At 43.4% G+C, this 14,920-nt stretch overlaps 7 protein-coding genes across 13 annotated transcripts; 6 read left to right on the forward strand and 1 right to left on the reverse strand.

Annotated features, from left to right (window-relative positions):
- The first annotated feature begins 789 nt into the window (after positions 1 to 789).
- LOC115767254 lies at positions 790 to 1,897 on the forward strand. Its single transcript, XM_030711465.1, has one exon. It carries the CDS (start codon positions 869 to 871, stop codon positions 1,529 to 1,531), a length of 663 nt encoding a protein of 220 aa, XP_030567325.1. The 5' UTR covers positions 790 to 868; the 3' UTR covers positions 1,532 to 1,897.
- Positions 1,898 to 1,968: 71 nt separating this feature from the next.
- LOC115767124 lies at positions 1,969 to 3,991 on the reverse strand. Its single transcript, XM_030711288.1, has one exon. It carries the CDS (start codon positions 3,308 to 3,310, stop codon positions 2,735 to 2,737), a length of 576 nt encoding a protein of 191 aa, XP_030567148.1. The 5' UTR covers positions 3,311 to 3,991; the 3' UTR covers positions 1,969 to 2,734.
- Positions 3,992 to 4,487: 496 nt separating this feature from the next.
- LOC115767134 (mucin-7) lies at positions 4,488 to 5,021 on the forward strand. The gene has a single exon (XM_030711299.1). The coding sequence runs from the start codon at positions 4,488 to 4,490 to the stop codon at positions 5,019 to 5,021; it is 534 nt and encodes a 177-aa protein (XP_030567159.1).
- A 1,185-nt stretch (positions 5,022 to 6,206) lies between these two features.
- On the forward strand, positions 6,207 to 7,462 carry LOC115767702. 2 transcript variants are annotated; one of them, XM_030712006.1, is made up of 2 exons: positions 6,207 to 6,324; positions 6,376 to 7,462. In XM_030712006.1, exon 2 carries the CDS (start codon positions 6,862 to 6,864, stop codon positions 7,429 to 7,431), a length of 570 nt encoding a protein of 189 aa, XP_030567866.1. In that variant the 5' UTR covers positions 6,207 to 6,324; positions 6,376 to 6,861; the 3' UTR covers positions 7,432 to 7,462. The 2 variants fall into 2 exon arrangements, with proteins under 2 accessions (XP_030567866.1, XP_030567857.1); XM_030711997.1 differs by having other exon boundaries at positions 6,392 to 7,462.
- A 249-nt stretch (positions 7,463 to 7,711) lies between these two features.
- Positions 7,712 to 8,488, forward strand: LOC115769068 (pollen-specific leucine-rich repeat extensin-like protein 2). Its single transcript, XM_030713784.1, has one exon. It carries the CDS (start codon positions 7,712 to 7,714, stop codon positions 8,486 to 8,488), a length of 777 nt encoding a protein of 258 aa, XP_030569644.1.
- A 182-nt stretch (positions 8,489 to 8,670) lies between these two features.
- Positions 8,671 to 9,390, forward strand: LOC115767259 (DNA-directed RNA polymerases I, II, and III subunit RPABC3). 2 transcript variants are annotated; one of them, XM_030711488.1, is made up of 2 exons: positions 8,671 to 8,854; positions 8,909 to 9,390. In XM_030711488.1, exon 2 carries the CDS (start codon positions 8,914 to 8,916, stop codon positions 9,361 to 9,363), a length of 450 nt encoding a protein of 149 aa, XP_030567348.1. In that variant the 5' UTR covers positions 8,671 to 8,854; positions 8,909 to 8,913; the 3' UTR covers positions 9,364 to 9,390. The 2 variants fall into 2 exon arrangements, with proteins under 2 accessions (XP_030567348.1, XP_030567339.1); XM_030711479.1 differs by having other exon boundaries at positions 8,671 to 8,783.
- Positions 9,391 to 9,547: 157 nt separating this feature from the next.
- Positions 9,548 to 13,897, forward strand: LOC115768005 (zinc finger protein OZF). 5 transcript variants are annotated; one of them, XM_030712433.1, is made up of 4 exons: positions 9,548 to 9,913; positions 11,485 to 12,250; positions 12,324 to 12,719; positions 12,778 to 13,897. In XM_030712433.1, exons 2-4 carry the CDS (start codon positions 11,678 to 11,680, stop codon positions 13,369 to 13,371), a joined length of 1,563 nt encoding a protein of 520 aa, XP_030568293.1. In that variant the 5' UTR covers positions 9,548 to 9,913; positions 11,485 to 11,677; the 3' UTR covers positions 13,372 to 13,897. The 5 variants fall into 5 exon arrangements, with proteins under 5 accessions (XP_030568293.1, XP_030568309.1, XP_030568286.1 ...); XM_030712449.1 differs by having other exon boundaries at positions 11,505 to 12,250; XM_030712426.1 differs by having other exon boundaries at positions 9,548 to 9,715.
- Positions 13,898 to 14,920: the final 1,023 nt, after the last annotated feature.

The following is a 14,920-nucleotide window of genomic DNA, read 5'->3' on the forward strand; positions in this document are numbered from 1 at the left end:
TCTTTAATCGAACAGTTATCCCAAAAAACCTCCAAACCTAAATAAGAAACTTTCGAGGGAGGCTAAGCACGAAGTACGAAGGGAAGTTCAATTCAAACCCGAAGTGAATACTTTCAGTGGAACAATATACTGGAAAGCCACAATCCTGTGCACTACTCAAAATTCTGTTCTAGTTGTTAATTTGCTTGGATATATTCAAAATTAATAAGGAATAAATACGGTTTGGTTCTAAATAAAAAAAAACTTTTGAGGGATAATCTGGCTGAGAACATACCAAAGACAGGAGTTTTTCTGGTCTGCATGACGGATATTTGTATTAACATACTAATAGAATGTTAAAGGCTCAGAGGTATCTTTGTACACTTCAGATACTATTGTGACTGAAAGATACAAACAGATACCTGAACGCAAGTTTGTTCAACTTATCACGATAATCGCTGTTAATTTGCAGCAGAGGAGTGGCCGGGCAGGCCGTGTACGGTATAATGTTAGCACTCGAACGAGTATATGAACAGATATGCAAAATTGGTAATTTTAAAACAGGTTAACAAAGAGATACAGAGAAAAAGAGGGAGAGAGATTTTGCAATGAGATTATATTGGTGGGGGTCAGTCTGGGCTTCCATTATATTGATAAGCGGCAAAAGCAGCCTCAACTGGCTTGGGCATCGCCTCTGACGCTAACTCTGCCTCGGCTTAGTCAGTTTATCGCTCGTCGCACAGCATCTGGCTGCTTATTTAAGTGATTGGAAACGCTTTCAGCTCTCAGTCGCTACGAGCAAGGCAACAGTTGAGCAACGTGTCGTGTATTCTGATCTTCGAGTGAAATTCGCATTTATTTAAATCGAAAAACCAATCATAAATAAATAATGTGTAAGAGTTTTTCGTACGTTGTCATGTTTGTCGGACTGCTTGAACTGTCGCAGGCACAGCGGCCATCCTTTGCGGGCGCGCGTCCACCCGGCGGACTCAGCCAGAAGGACAAGTATCATGCTGCCCAAAATACTGCCGTGGAGAACATAACTGGCGTGGACATTGCCACACGATTTGGCGAGGATGCCGTCGCCCAACAGTCGCAGACAATCAATTTGGCCTACGGCGCCGTTCAGAGGCCGCCAATGGGTGTGCCCCTGGTGCTGCCCATAGGCAACAATGTGCCCGATGTGGCATCGATAGCCCCAACACCAACATCAGCAGCCGTTGACTTTGCGAATCGCGTTGGTGGCACAGATGGCACCGTCAACACGCCCATTGCGGGCATCCCGAATGCGCCCAGTGCTCGTCCCATTGCCAGTGCTGGTTCCTTTGCCACTGCTCGTCCCATTGCCAGTGTCGGCGGGATTAGACCCGTATCAAATGCATTGCCCATCGATGCGCATGGCGATCAGGATTATGTGAATCATCTAAGCCAACTGCCCGTGGACAATCAGCCATTCTGGTTCCTCAACTATCAGGCCATTGAGGCATTGAGAAACAGCTCGAGGCCAAATGTTAGTGCACTTGAGAACCGGGGATCTTTCTTTGCTGGCTAAAAAACTGGCTCTCCAGCCGCAAATAAAACAATGCTAATAGTAAATTTATTTAAGCTCGTTTCGTCTGTGCAAAGACAATATAATTATAAAATCGTATAAAGTAAATATAAAATTATTTATATTGTCTTTTGTCTGTATGGTGTGTACATTATACACTCTTACTCAACAAAATTATCTCGAAAAATAACCGGAGGAAATACCAAAACGTGAGGCATGATTTGTGTTTTTTTTTCATGCGATAAGATTACGTTTACACTTTGGTGCTTCATTAATAATAAAATAATATGCAAGCGTATTTAAATACATATTTATAAGTGAATTATACAAATTATTATTGTATGTTAATTGTTCAACCAACTAAAACTAAGCATACATATTTATAAAAACTAAAAAAAAATTATAGACTTAATTGTCGTTAGAATTATTTATTTAGGGCTTAGCCAAATTTTTGAACTGGGAAGAGCATTTAAAATGTATGTTATTTATCAAATTGTTGTCCATTTGGCATACTAGCGAATTTTGTTGCTGTTACTATCCGCGCGAATCTAAGTAATGGAAATCCTATACGAACATAGAATTATTCTTTCTTAATTATTACCAAGCTCAGTTTGCATCCACGAGCTTTGCATTTTCTACTAGTTTTGAAGCTATTATCTAACTGGCTAGCATAGTAATGAGAGCAGCCTGTTAAATACTTCAGAAGGGCAAAAAGAAAACATAAATAAGAAAACCACTCACAAATAGCAATTTATAAGCAGGCAAAGCATGAAAAATGCATTCAAAGAGCCAGAACAAAGGAAAAGCTGAGGAAAAGGAGTTCAGAAATGTGGAAGGAACCATCCAGCGGCAGGAAAAATGCACAACAAACAAAAAAAAAAACAACTTCAATGCAATGTTTGAAAATGGATCCAAACAATGGAAAGTTCTGGCCAAGAGCAGCGGCTCGTTGAGCTTCTTGGGCGCTTCTTAATGGCGAATGATTTGCAAAACAAAAAGAAAAAGAAAAAGAAAAAACCTCGTCGCTGGAGCAAAAGTGTCAACCAGGCACTGAAAAGAGCACTGCAAAAGTAAAGAGTAGAGCACTTCTGTTGAAAAAAACGTAAATTTATATGCAGCTAGTTTAACTTGGTTTAATAGACGCAACAATAGGTTTATATGCAGTCGATCACAATCAATATAACAATCTAACAATCACAAGACGATTTACCAGGCCAGCTGCTGGCCAGCTGCATTGTAGGCAACCACATAGGGCTGCTGGGCACCCAGATAGAAAAACTGTGGAGCCGGCAAGGCGGCTGCCGGCGCAACAGCTGCTGCTGGCGCTTCTACGGGCAACTCCTCCAGGCGGGCAATGCGTTGACGTTGATGCAAACGTTTTGGCTGTGCCTTGGCCAGCTGCAGCTTGGCCAATCTCTGGCGGCTGCTGCGCAGGCGAGCGACAGCTGCCGGTGTGGTCTCCTCGAGCGAGTTCTCCTCGGTATCCAGCTCCTCGGCATCGGTTTCGGGCTCAGCATCAGGCTGGAAGCTATTCAACGCTGGATCCTGCTCGGTGGGCAATTCATCCAGCTCCGTTGACGGAGGTGGGCCGTAGATGAGCGCCGGCTCATCCGGCTTTAGCTCGGCCGCAGAGGGATACGGCGTGGGCTGCACCTCCTGCCTGGCAAACACCTGGCGCTGACGATTAACAAGCAATCGCCGGGGTGCTTCAGCTGAAGTGTTGGCCAGCAAAATAGCCAGGAGCAGCAGCAGCAGGGAGCTAATGAGTTGGTAACGTGCCATGATCGTCTAACTTGTTGTGACGCTTTGTTGCCGTTCCTATATGGAGCTTTTACTTTTATACTCGTAGTTGGCCCCGTGGCCCCGGTTGCGGCGATTCTAGACCAGCCCGCAACGTTCCGCATATAAAGCAGTCAATAATTTGATAGCCCAATCCAAAAACCAAAAAAAAAACCAACGAACTGCATGACAAGCAGGCGCCGCACAGTGCTTCGGAAGTCAATTGTTATTACGTGTGTGTTTTAATCTTGTTTTATATCCTGGCAATTTACCAAAGAAATCTATTTAATAGCTGCTTGAAGACTTGTGAAACTTGAACAGCGAACTACATTTTAAGTCCAACTTCGACATGTTGATCGTAAAGGCTTATCTTAGATAAAATGCGTTCTTGCATAACCTCGGTGTTTATAGTCCGATCTTAATCAAATACCAGGGCCAAAAAACGGCACCTAATTGTGTTTGCATTCCAAAGCATAAGGCTCTGCCTCTAAAATGAGTTTCGACTTTCTAACTTCGGAAGCTATTCAGAATCTGAAAGATCTTAAAGCTGTTTATACCATTTGTGAACCAAGACCCCAAGTTAGATGTAACCAGATCTCATAATCTTCGCGATAGGCTTAGAAAACCATATAGCAAAATTTATAATCATGGATATTATAAATTGGGAAAAGATATCGAGTATAATGATAGGTATGGTATATGAAAATAAATATACTTCAAACGTCAAGACTTTTGCTTTTGTACATTCTTCGGTCAGACAGATGGGCATGGCAATATCTTCACAGGTCCTTTTGCCATTTGCCTGTGAAATTTACACATCTCTTTAAATGGATTCAGGAAGAAGCAGGACTGGAGTAGATTTTGTCACAGTGTAGCATAACAATAAACAGCAGTTAACTATTTGTATATTTTTTTCAACGCATTTTGCACCAGTGTGCGCCCAAAAAGTGTGTGAAGTTCAGAGTTGGGTGGCCAAACAACTTAATGGTAAATGGTAAATGGTAAATGGTTATGGGTTAGACATGGGCCCTTGACTAAATATTGTCACGTAGGTGCAGGTAGATACCATCTTAAGGGTGTCCCTCACAGTGCCATTTATGACTGCCAAAATGTTGTGTATAAAAAGTCAGCGACTGGCGTTCGATATCAACATTCTAACAACACCCAGCAATAGCTCAACATGGCTTTCAAGTTTACCAGCTCTGTGCTTATCCTGGCTGCTATTGCAGCTGTGACTGTGGCGGAGCCGGCGCGTCTGCGCAGTCGCTCATCGCGTTTCCAGCTGGCTCGCCAGGAGGCGGCGCCGCCAGCACCCGTCGATCCAGCACTGGACCTTGCGCCAACGCCCGCTTCGGCGCCTTACCCAGCTGCTGGTGTTACGCCAGCCATAGCTTTCGACCTGCCCACCGAGACGGAGACCGAGGCACAGCCAGATCTGACTTATGGCCCGCCGGACAACACATACGGCCCACCTGCCGAGCCTGACAACACCTATGGTCCACCCGCCGAGCCGGATAATACCTATGGTCCACCCGCTGATGCTGCAGCGGATCAGGATCTGGCACCAATCGACGCCGATCCAGCATCTGAGCCTATTCCCGCTAGCCTGATTCTGGCACGCAGCGGCCGCCTGCGCAGCCGCCGTCCGGTGCCAGAGAAACTGCGCGCCGCTCAGATCATACGCTCCAAGCCAATCCTAGTCTATACCATCTAAGAAGAATATTGTTGAGAATGTTTTTGCGAATTATCGAGTCACTACGATACAAATATTTGTTATTGATTTAAATATATAAAAAATTTGTTGTTGAAAATGAAAAAAAAAAAAACATTGTTATTCACATGTCCCATTCTTGAGCTCCAAAATGGTTTATGAATCTTATATCATTGTTTGAAACCAGAAAACTTGATAAGCACAAGAGTATATTTATGGTTGATTGGCTAGAAGATGCTCCGTACCCATTTATATTATTCATTCAATCTAAATACACTTAAATGGTGTACTTTAATTATGTGTACTTTATTATAAAAAATATCGCTGTTTGTCCTGACGGACTCACTGCTAAATAATTTTTCACGAAAGTCACCTTACATTACATAAGTGCACGCTAAGACCGGGGACAACCGAACTTCTTGGAACCTGGTTGTATGAAACATTTTTGACTACCATCCAAAGAAGAAGATATCTCTGACCCCATAAAATATATATATATAGAGTAGAGTAGATCAGTATCGACCGCTGAGTTGATATAGCCATGTCTAACCGTCCGTCTGTGTGTTCCCATGCGAACTACTGTCTCAGTTTTAAAGCTATCATCATGAAACTTTATGTAAATCCATCTTCCCGGATCGGACTACTATATCAAATAGCTGCCGTAGGAACGATCGGTCGAAAAGTCGTATATCTTGACGAAACTCGGCATGTATTAGTGCCACTATGATCCATATATATTCCAGGTCTTGTCAACATCGGACCAATATATCACAAAGCTCCTATGGGATAGACCGGTCGAAAAGTAGGTTCTTATATATCAAAAAATCTGTTTTCCAAGATATTTTTATCAAGCATTTATGATTTTCACTATTTTTAAATCTTTTTAAAACCGTTGGCGAATCGTTAGCTTGCCTTTAAGGTGTTATGTAGAATTCCCCTTCTCTATTAAAAATTAAAATTTTTAATTGTGAAGATTTTAGTGAGTGAAGAATTTATAAAAATTAAAAAGAAAAGCTTGTCACATTCTGTAGCATTTCTGGACGCATTTCTGGTATTGGCTCTGGAATATTTTATTGTATAAAAACTATATGTTTTTTTAAAAAATAAGCTCAGTTGTCTGATATAGTACTTAGCTCGATTCGACCGTTATGTTATGTGAGAAAAAATTAATCTGTGTAACATATCATCAAACTGTCATTAGGACTTAGAGAGACTTAAAAAAAAAATAACAGCAAAAATTAATTTAGCTAATACTCCCCATTCCCAATAAGTGAAATATCGCAATTCTGACCTTTAAAATATTTGGGTATTTATAAAAAGAACATTATTAAAGGCAATTAATATTTAATGATCGAAGACTTCGCCTGACCTAGATGAGAATTGTGTCTAATGTCGAGCTTCTCCAGACACGTTTCTGCCAAGGCCTGTGGATATGAATATAAAAGCCATCAAATAAAATTATGAATAGCCAAGAACCCACCAAATCAAACAAACAAACGGACGGACAATTCGATTACGACCAAAGGCCTATTGGAATCGGCGTCGACGGCGTGTTAATGAAGAGCCACAGAGACGAGCACTTGGCGCTTGGGTTAGCATTGGCGGCCAAAATTGGGAAAAGGGTCACGTAGCCAGCATTAAAACAGAAATCACAAGCCGACTCGATCGGGGCAACATAATCAGATCCGTGCCGAGCGAACGGGAATAGCAACAACGACTACTAGCTAGGAGGCCTAAAATCGAAAGTGACGAGCATAAATTATGAACAAAGATCTGACGAGAGACGGCTATAAATAAGCTCAGCTATTGGGCAACTCAGAACACAACTCAAGTGATCGTCAAAATGATTAAAACCTCGTCTGCTATCCTGCTGCTGAGTCTGGCCGTGTTGGCCAACTCGGAGCCACTGCGTCAAAAATTCGTACCGCGTCGAGGCCTGGCACGTCAGGAGCAGGCAGCGCCAAGTCCAGCGCCCACTGGCTATCCGGAGGCGGGCATTACTCCCGAGGTACCATTCGAACTGCCAAGCTCAACCGCCCAACCGGAAGCCAGTTATCTACCACCGGATAACACATATGGACCACCGGACAGCGTCTACGGACCACCCACAACTGTGGATGAGGTGGCGCAGCCAGATCAGGTGCCAGAGGTAGAGCCAGAGCTTGCCATCGAAACGGACGACATACCAGCTCCAGAAGATGAGTTACCCGATGCCAAGCAGCAGCCAGCCGCAGATGTGGATGAAGAGGAAGTGCTTGTGCAAGTGGCCGAAGATGGAACCGTAATTGCCGTATCGACGACACTCGATCAGCCCCAGGACAATAAGCCTGCCAGGATCTATCAACGCTTTCCACAGGGACGCCGCCGACAGCAGCCGGTGCCTCAGCGCTTGGTGCTGCGTAGCAGGTGGTAAAATTATAACCTAAGTCATGTAAGGGCTATTAATAAAGTTGGCCATAACAACATAATCTTTGGCTTTCACGTAGTCTAGTCAGCGTTGTTGGGCACGTAAACGTTTGGGTTTGCCGTATAAGTCATCGCGGCGGCGACGGCGGCGTTGGCAATTGGCCTCGTCTGCATTTTGGGCACTGGGACAGTTTGGTCAGTCTATCAATGAAGGTCATCTGTGGGCGATGGGTATTTAAAGCAGCCATTTGTCAGGTGGAAGTAGCAGTTCATGTTTTGACAGCAAAATGTTCGGTGCAAGCTTGTTATTAGTGGTCCTTTGTTCGTTGCTTGGTCTGGATGCTAGTGCGGCGGCTGGATTACGCTTTCCGGGCCCTGTTTTACAGCGTCAAGAGGCCGCACCATATCCAGCAGCTGGTCTGACGCCAGATCCGCCGTTTGAGTTGCCAACGGAGCAGGCGGCTGACTTTCCTGAGCCGGATTTGACCTATGGACCACCTGAGGAGGAGCCGGAACTTATATATGGACCACCTGACGAGGTCTACGGTCCTCCCGATGAGGTCTACGGACCGCCTGATAATACCTATGGACCTCCGGCCGTAGATGAAACTCCTGACCAGATATACGGTCCACCAGAGGCGCCTACGAACATTGATGGCAACAGTGCGGTACAGAGTGCAGCAATCATAAACCTGGCTAGCTTGCGGCCACAGGCACAGCTTATACTACCGCTGGTGCAACGTTTTACCGCCTTCCGGCAGCTGCTGCGTCCCGTGCAGAGCCAACGAAGACCCGCAAAACTGACGGCGCGTCCGCAGAGAAGACCCGCTAAAATTGTTAACGCTGCTTTCCCTGCAACCCAATTGACTCTGCCCTTTCTGGAGCGTCGCATTCCGTTTAGAGCGGAGCGCCTTATTCTTAATGCCCCTTTGAAAAGAAAGCCGGCTAAGATAACCGTTAATTCGCCTATATCTCCGATAGCGCAGTTGACACCCGCTATACGTAGGCCAATATATTCGGGCGGTCGCATTATTGCCTATTCTGTTCGAGCGCAGAATTGGTAAATGATGCCATCACTTGTAAATATATTAATAAAAATAACTATCATTTGAAATTGTGAATTTTTATTGCCGATTAAAGTGCTGTATAAAATTCTGTGTTGATAAATCTTTGATTTTGCGCATCTGGTAGCTCACTTAATATCGATATATTCTATTTAACTGGCAAATCGACACACCACCATTCTATAGAATGTCCATCCCTGTAGCACGCTAAATTGAACTGACGACAACGCTGTATTTTTAATAAAAATACACAAGTTAAAATTTAACCAATTGACTTTATCAACTGATTAAAAAAGTGAGTAACAGCAGTGGGTTCTGCTAAAATACAAAATCCCTAAGCTTTGCCATTGTCGACTTGAGCGCAAGGTAAATTTTTGGCGGACGGGAGTAAGCGATCCAAGTTAATAAACTATTTCTTAGATAAAATGGCAGGAGTGTTATTTGAGGACATATTCAACGTTAAGGACATGGATCCTGAAGGTAAAAAGTTCGATCGTGTCTCCCGCCTGCACTGCGAATCAGAGTCTTTTAAAATGGACCTCATACTGGACATAAATTCGTGGCTTTATCCCATGGAATTGGGAGACAAATTCCGCTTAGTACTGGCCACAACACTGCGCGAGGATGGCTGTCCCGACAGCGGCGAATATAATCCCATGGAGCACGAAGGCACGCGAGCAGACAGTTTTGAGTATGTTATGTACGGAAAGATCTATCGCATAGAAGGCGACGAAGCGCACAACGAATCATCCCGGCTGTCGGCATACGTTTCATTTGGTGGTCTGCTCATGCGACTGCAAGGTGATGCCAATAATTTGCACGGCTTCGAAGTGGATCAGCACATGTATTTGCTAATGAAGCGACTGGCGTTTTGAGTTTTGTATAATAAATCACATTGCGTTTGGAAGTTTCAATGTTTTAGTTCTAATATGCAGTGTTACCGTAAACGCCAAATGCTAAAATACTGAAATTACAGTATTGGAATACAGGGAGTGTGCTCTTAAATGTCGACCTATCGATATTCCCTAATCGAACTAGTTCCACCCTAAACATTACAAGTGAATACGACTGCAGCGGGGTGCAAAAACGAAATTAATTAAATTTTACTAAACAAAACAATACATTTGACATGTGCAATGTAATGTATAACATGTGAAATGAGCTAACATTCTTCCTGGCCTGTGCTAAGCGTTCACAAATATGTTTGTGCTTTTGGGGCTGCTGAAGGTAAACACAAATATGAAGTGTGCAGTGAAAATGGGCGTTTGTTTGGCAAATGCAGTAAAGGTTTAAATAAATAAAACATAAAATGTAGCCAGGTGCTTTGCGTGTGTGCGACTACAGCTGTGAGTGTGTGTGCGTGTGTCTGTGCTTGATTCAGTTTTGTTTTGCAGCTGCTCTATAAATATTCGCACTCCACTGCGGGTAAGTTGCCTTTTTTGCTCTGATTTCCCTAACAATGCGAATTAATTGTGGTGTTGGCATTTACTTATGTATGTATGAAATATAATTAAACAAAATGAAACATTGGTGCTGGTACTTTGTAGTTACTAACAAAACTTCTTGCGCAGGTTTTTGTTGATCTTTCAGTGCGACATAAACAAAAGACTTCAACGTTTGACCCCCACAGCAAGACGCACGCCCTGTGCTCTGCAATTGCGCTGCTCGCCACTGCTGCCTATTTAGCATTACAAAACTGCTGTTTTTTCTTTTTTTTTTTTATATACATATATATATATTCTTTGTGTCCCACACCTTTTGTGACTTTTCGCTGTCGTTCGTGCTTTTTTCAACGTTCTCTTTCAATTTAATGAATCGCTGGCTACCGTACGGCGGCGTCGCTTCCACGTCGGACGCGGGCGACAGCAGAGCTGCTGCAATAGTTACAGTTAAAGCTCTTTGGAAGTGTGTGTGTTTTTTTAGGGTTTGTCGCGCGCTTTCAATTTGCGTTTCAATTTCGTTTTACGCTTCATTTGCGTAACGTGCAGCTGTGTGAACTGTGGCCCTGTCCCTGCACTTGGACATCATGCTTCAATGCTGTTCCCAATTACCGTCATCGAGTACATAAAACTGTGCACAGTAAGTTGTGGCGTGCGCCGCCGCCCTTTGGTTATTTTTTGTTGACTTCAATGAAGCGTCGCCACAGGTCTGTAAATCCCCTATGTGTATGTGTGTGTGTGTGCATGTGTGTGTCTGGAGGGGGTGTGTGAGCTCATATGGGCAATCTGTTCGCCAGATGTTTATGTATAGCATTTCGCGCTAACTGTTCCCAGGGCCGTCATCGTCGTCTATTCTTGATTTTTTTACAGTTTTCTTTGTTTCGCATGCAGTTTTCCTATATTAATATGCCACTTCACTGGAAGTTCTGAGCAACAACTGCAGCAGCAAGAGCAGTTTTATAGTGAAAAATATACCACTAGTTGTATAAATAAACTCTTATCTGACCAGACTTAGCCTTATCAGTTATTGCGTTTGTCGCGCGTTTATCAGTTCGCTCTCTCGCATTCCAAACAAAAGATTGAGAAAACAAACTAAACAACATTTCAGCTTTCCACACATAAGTTGTCACATGTGTGTGTGTGTATATATACACTACCTGGAAATTCTAGCTGATAAAGTGATAAAAACAAATATAGTACTGCTACACAGTAAAAAAAAGTAGTTCAATTCAAGAGTATATGTCTCAGGTTTCGAATTTGATTAGGGCAAAAAAGTGAGAAAGTCTTAAATCAACCACCAACTCACTTGTGATGACGAGCTAAATCAGTAAGTCCTAAACGTATTTAGCTTTCAAACAGCTAATAATTTTTTGCTCCGTGTAATTTCGCGCACTTCTCTCTGTAATTGTCTCTGCCCCGCCACTTGATGTGGTTCTTATCGACAGCGTCAGTTTTTAAAGTTCGGTGGACACAGCTGAAATTCTTATTGTTGTTCTCTTTTGTGTTTTGTTTTGTGAGTTGTTTCGAACGTGGCAATGCAAGCTAAATAATCAACAGCTCTTAACTTTTTCTTGCAGCGAAACTGTAACTAAATCGCTATAACAATCCGAGGTGTTTGGGAACCTTCTTCTTAGCTAAAAATTTTCGAAAATCAGATACCTATTGTAGAAACCTTAACCCCTTACCCAAGTAAATTAGCAGCTGGTGCCGGGTGCAGAAGGCTCTGTAATAGACATAAAACTAACACAGCATGGTACGCAGTCGTCGCAGCCTATCCAAGGAGGATGCCGTCTCTGTGCTCACGGACAGCGGTATATCGCTGTCATCGCCGCCGGCGGCTCGCGATTTCTCGCCCGCTGCCACGGCCATTAAGCGTCGCAAGAGCAGCCTCAACAGTCTGCAAGATTTGTATGTGGATGCAGAGCCCGAAGCCGAGCAGGACTCGACGGATGCCGATGCGGACTATATTCAGCCGAAACCAAAGAAATCACCACGCAAAGCAGAATCCACCAAACGCAAGCAACACGTGTGCTCCCATTGCTCGAAGGAGTTCGGCGGCAAGACCGATCTGCTGCGTCACATGCTCATCCACTCCGACGAGCGACCACACAAATGTGCTGAGTGCGGCAAATGCTATCGTCAGGCGGTGAATCTTAAGAACCACATCACCACCGCCCATGAGCACAAGAAACAGTTCGCTTGCAGCCAGTGCCCTAAATCATTTGCCCTGAAGGAGCGCCTCAAACTGCACATGCGTTTGCATTCGGGCGAGAAGCCATATCCATGTGCACTCTGCGAGAAACGCTTCGCACGTGGCGGTCAAGTGAGTAAAGCAATATCACATCATTTATCCTATATTAGAATTAATATTTCTCATTCCCTTCCCCGTGCAACAGCTGCAACAGCACATGGTATCCCATCACAAGACGAGTATTCAGCAATTCAACTGCACCAAATGCTCGGCCAGCTTTTCGACCAATGCCAATCTGCGCGTACACATGGAGCGACACGAGCAGGGAATGGAGCACAGATGCTCCATATGTGAGAATCAGTTTGCTAATGAATTGGCACTGCGCGCTCATATCAATCAGGAGCACCACAAGCTGAGTCAATTTGATTGTGAAATTTGCCATAAGACCATCGAACCGGATGAGGATCTGGCCACGCATATGCAGAAACATGCCGCAGTCAAGACGCACGTATGCGAGGTGTGCAATTCGTATTTTACCCAAAAGTCGCAATACAATGTGCATATGCGAATGCACACGGGGGAGCGGCCATATCAGTGTCGGGTAAGAGGCGACTATGCAAAAGATGATAATATCTATTTATATTGATGTATTCTTGTAGATCTGTCATCAAACGTTTGCCCACTCCAGCGTCCTAAAGCTGCACATACGAAAACACACGGGTGAAAAGCCATTTCGCTGCCAACTATGTACGGATGAGGTGGCCTTTTCGCAGCTAGCGCATCTCAAGAATCACATGAAAAAGATACATAAACAGCAGAAGCCCTACATGTGCCCTGGCTGCCAGGAGTTCTTTAAAATCAAAGTGGAGCTGCAGGCGCATGCTGAGCAGTGTGGCAAGTGTCAAGCAACAGAGGAACTTAACGATAGCCAAACAGAAGATGCACATACGCTTTCTAACATTCGCTTCAATATTGCCGTTGTGCTGAAAAAGATAAGCTCGGCACAGAAGTTGCGTCAGCTAGGTTATGAGAAGCGTCTAATTGATAATGTTATCATTGCATCACTCAAGCTGGCACAGCGTCCATCACATGACGATCCGACGCTGACGCCTTTGGCTAGGCTGCGTTTAAATGTGGAGGAGTTTCTCAAGTGGATTGTGCCGGCGCAGACCATGCAAAAGTTTAGCGAGGAGCTGCTCTCGATCGATACGATACTCGACAAGATTGCGACCATGTACATGAAGCAGAAGTAAAAAGCAACTATTGCTCACTGCTTCTGACCAAAGCGATTGTGCCATAGAGTAAACGCGCTTAGAATTAGTTCTTGCCATTTAATTTAGCTTAAACCCAAAAAGTTAAATAGAAAATTTTACCAAATGATTTAGTCCAAAGATGTTAGGATTTAAGCACCGATACTTTGAATTTACATTATATTAGTTTTGCCTTTACCAAAAAAAATTTGTTTATTAACAACACATGAAAACACATAAAGTGAATATGTTCCATTATACGAAAACTTGCCAGAGCAGTGCTTACCGCTTAGTTTTTACTTTAAGTTCAATTTAATTCAATTCATTGTGGCCATGCATATTTATTTACAGAGTAGCATTTGAGTCCACATTATTGTCGTTAGTTTACAATGTACAACCCTCATTCACTAAACCAAATATAAACCATTGTATAATCCCAATAATAATTAAGTATTGTAAATGTACACGTTAAGAAGTGAATACCTTTAGCAAGTTTAAAATAAATGAAATCAGTTTAGAGTCAATATTTTATACTTAAATTTACATTACCTAACAACCAAAGTGTCTTTATTTTTCATTTTCATATATTTAAAGTTGTCCATAACGCCCCACTTAAATTCGAATTGCCCTTTTAATTGATTTTTACGATTAACTGCTAGTAATATATACTTTACACATTTGTTGGGTAAGTGGTAAGTCTCTCTTTTGCTAACTGTCTCTATTTTAGCCTATTTAGCAAGTGCATAGCCTACTTCTTTATTCACCTTGGTCGTTATTTATACAACAGCCCCCTATGGTCGGTTGTGGGGGTGTTCGCAAAATAAGCTAACAATTTGACGTATTTGAAATTCGAACTAAAACAAAGCAAGTTCAGTTTTTTCTTAAGGAACGTCCCCTGATCAACTCGAAAAAAACTGTCCACAGCCAACGAGCTAACTACAATAACAGTTATGTACAACTGCCACGGCATTGGCAGTGGATGGTGGTCTGCGATCTGTTGACTGCCCCTGCCCCCATGGGCCCAGTGCTTAAATGCTATATATGGTCGCGTTTGTGCAAATTTATAAGCCACTCACATTAAGGCGGCAAATATTTTTATGGCCATGCTACAACTGGCAGTGGCAGCATCCTCAGCATTAGCCGTTCCACCTGCTGCTGCTGTCCACCCGAGGCTCTTGTGAGGCTCCCCCACCAGATGCCGATTAATGAAATTTCTGCAGCGAATTTATTGAAATGCCCGTAAGTGTCTGCTGGGAAAAACTAAGGCGCGAGAAATATGGCAAATTTTATATATCTAATATATAGATATTTGTATATATGTGTATGTATGTGATTTTTATTGTGACCAACCGCTGGTTGGCGTTGGCGTTTGTCCATTGCGTGTCACTTGATGTTAAGGTGCGCCTTGTCTACGTTCCATGCTCCGTTTGCGGTCGGCTTGGCCACAGCCAGCAGCAGCAGCTTAATGTCTACATTTGTTCTGGCCATTGCGTGTTCAGTGGCTGCCCTTTCCTTTTTCTATGCATCTCCAGCTTCTCGTTGCAATGGATCC

This window comes from Drosophila novamexicana, unplaced genomic scaffold, assembly GCF_003285875.2.
Source record: "Drosophila novamexicana strain 15010-1031.04,08,12 unplaced genomic scaffold, DnovRS2.1 tig00000009-arrow-pilon, whole genome shotgun sequence".
Taxonomy (NCBI): domain Eukaryota; kingdom Metazoa; phylum Arthropoda; class Insecta; order Diptera; family Drosophilidae; genus Drosophila; species Drosophila novamexicana.

What these genes read in the sequence shown, in the direction of transcription:
- LOC115767259 (XM_030711488.1), top strand. Translation starts at nt 8,914, where the DNA reads ATGGCAGGAGTGTTATTTGAGGACATATTCAACGTTAAGGACATGGAT.
- LOC115769068 (XM_030713784.1), top strand. Translation starts at nt 7,712, where the DNA reads ATGTTCGGTGCAAGCTTGTTATTAGTGGTCCTTTGTTCGTTGCTTGGT.
- LOC115768005 (XM_030712433.1), top strand. Translation starts at nt 11,678, where the DNA reads ATGGTACGCAGTCGTCGCAGCCTATCCAAGGAGGATGCCGTCTCTGTG. An exon ending in GCTTCGCACGTGGCGGTCAA is followed by an intron (nt 12,251 to 12,323) that starts GTGAGTAAAGCA and finishes CCCGTGCAACAG; the next exon opens with CTGCAACAGCACATGGTATC. An exon ending in AGCGGCCATATCAGTGTCGG is followed by an intron (nt 12,720 to 12,777) that starts GTAAGAGGCGAC and finishes GTATTCTTGTAG; the next exon opens with ATCTGTCATCAAACGTTTGC.
- LOC115767702 (XM_030712006.1), top strand. Translation starts at nt 6,862, where the DNA reads ATGATTAAAACCTCGTCTGCTATCCTGCTGCTGAGTCTGGCCGTGTTG.
- LOC115767254 (XM_030711465.1), top strand. Translation starts at nt 869, where the DNA reads ATGTGTAAGAGTTTTTCGTACGTTGTCATGTTTGTCGGACTGCTTGAA.
- LOC115767124 (XM_030711288.1), bottom strand. Translation starts at nt 3,310, where the DNA reads ATGGCACGTTACCAACTCATTAGCTCCCTGCTGCTGCTGCTCCTGGCT.
- LOC115767134 (XM_030711299.1), top strand. Translation starts at nt 4,488, where the DNA reads ATGGCTTTCAAGTTTACCAGCTCTGTGCTTATCCTGGCTGCTATTGCA.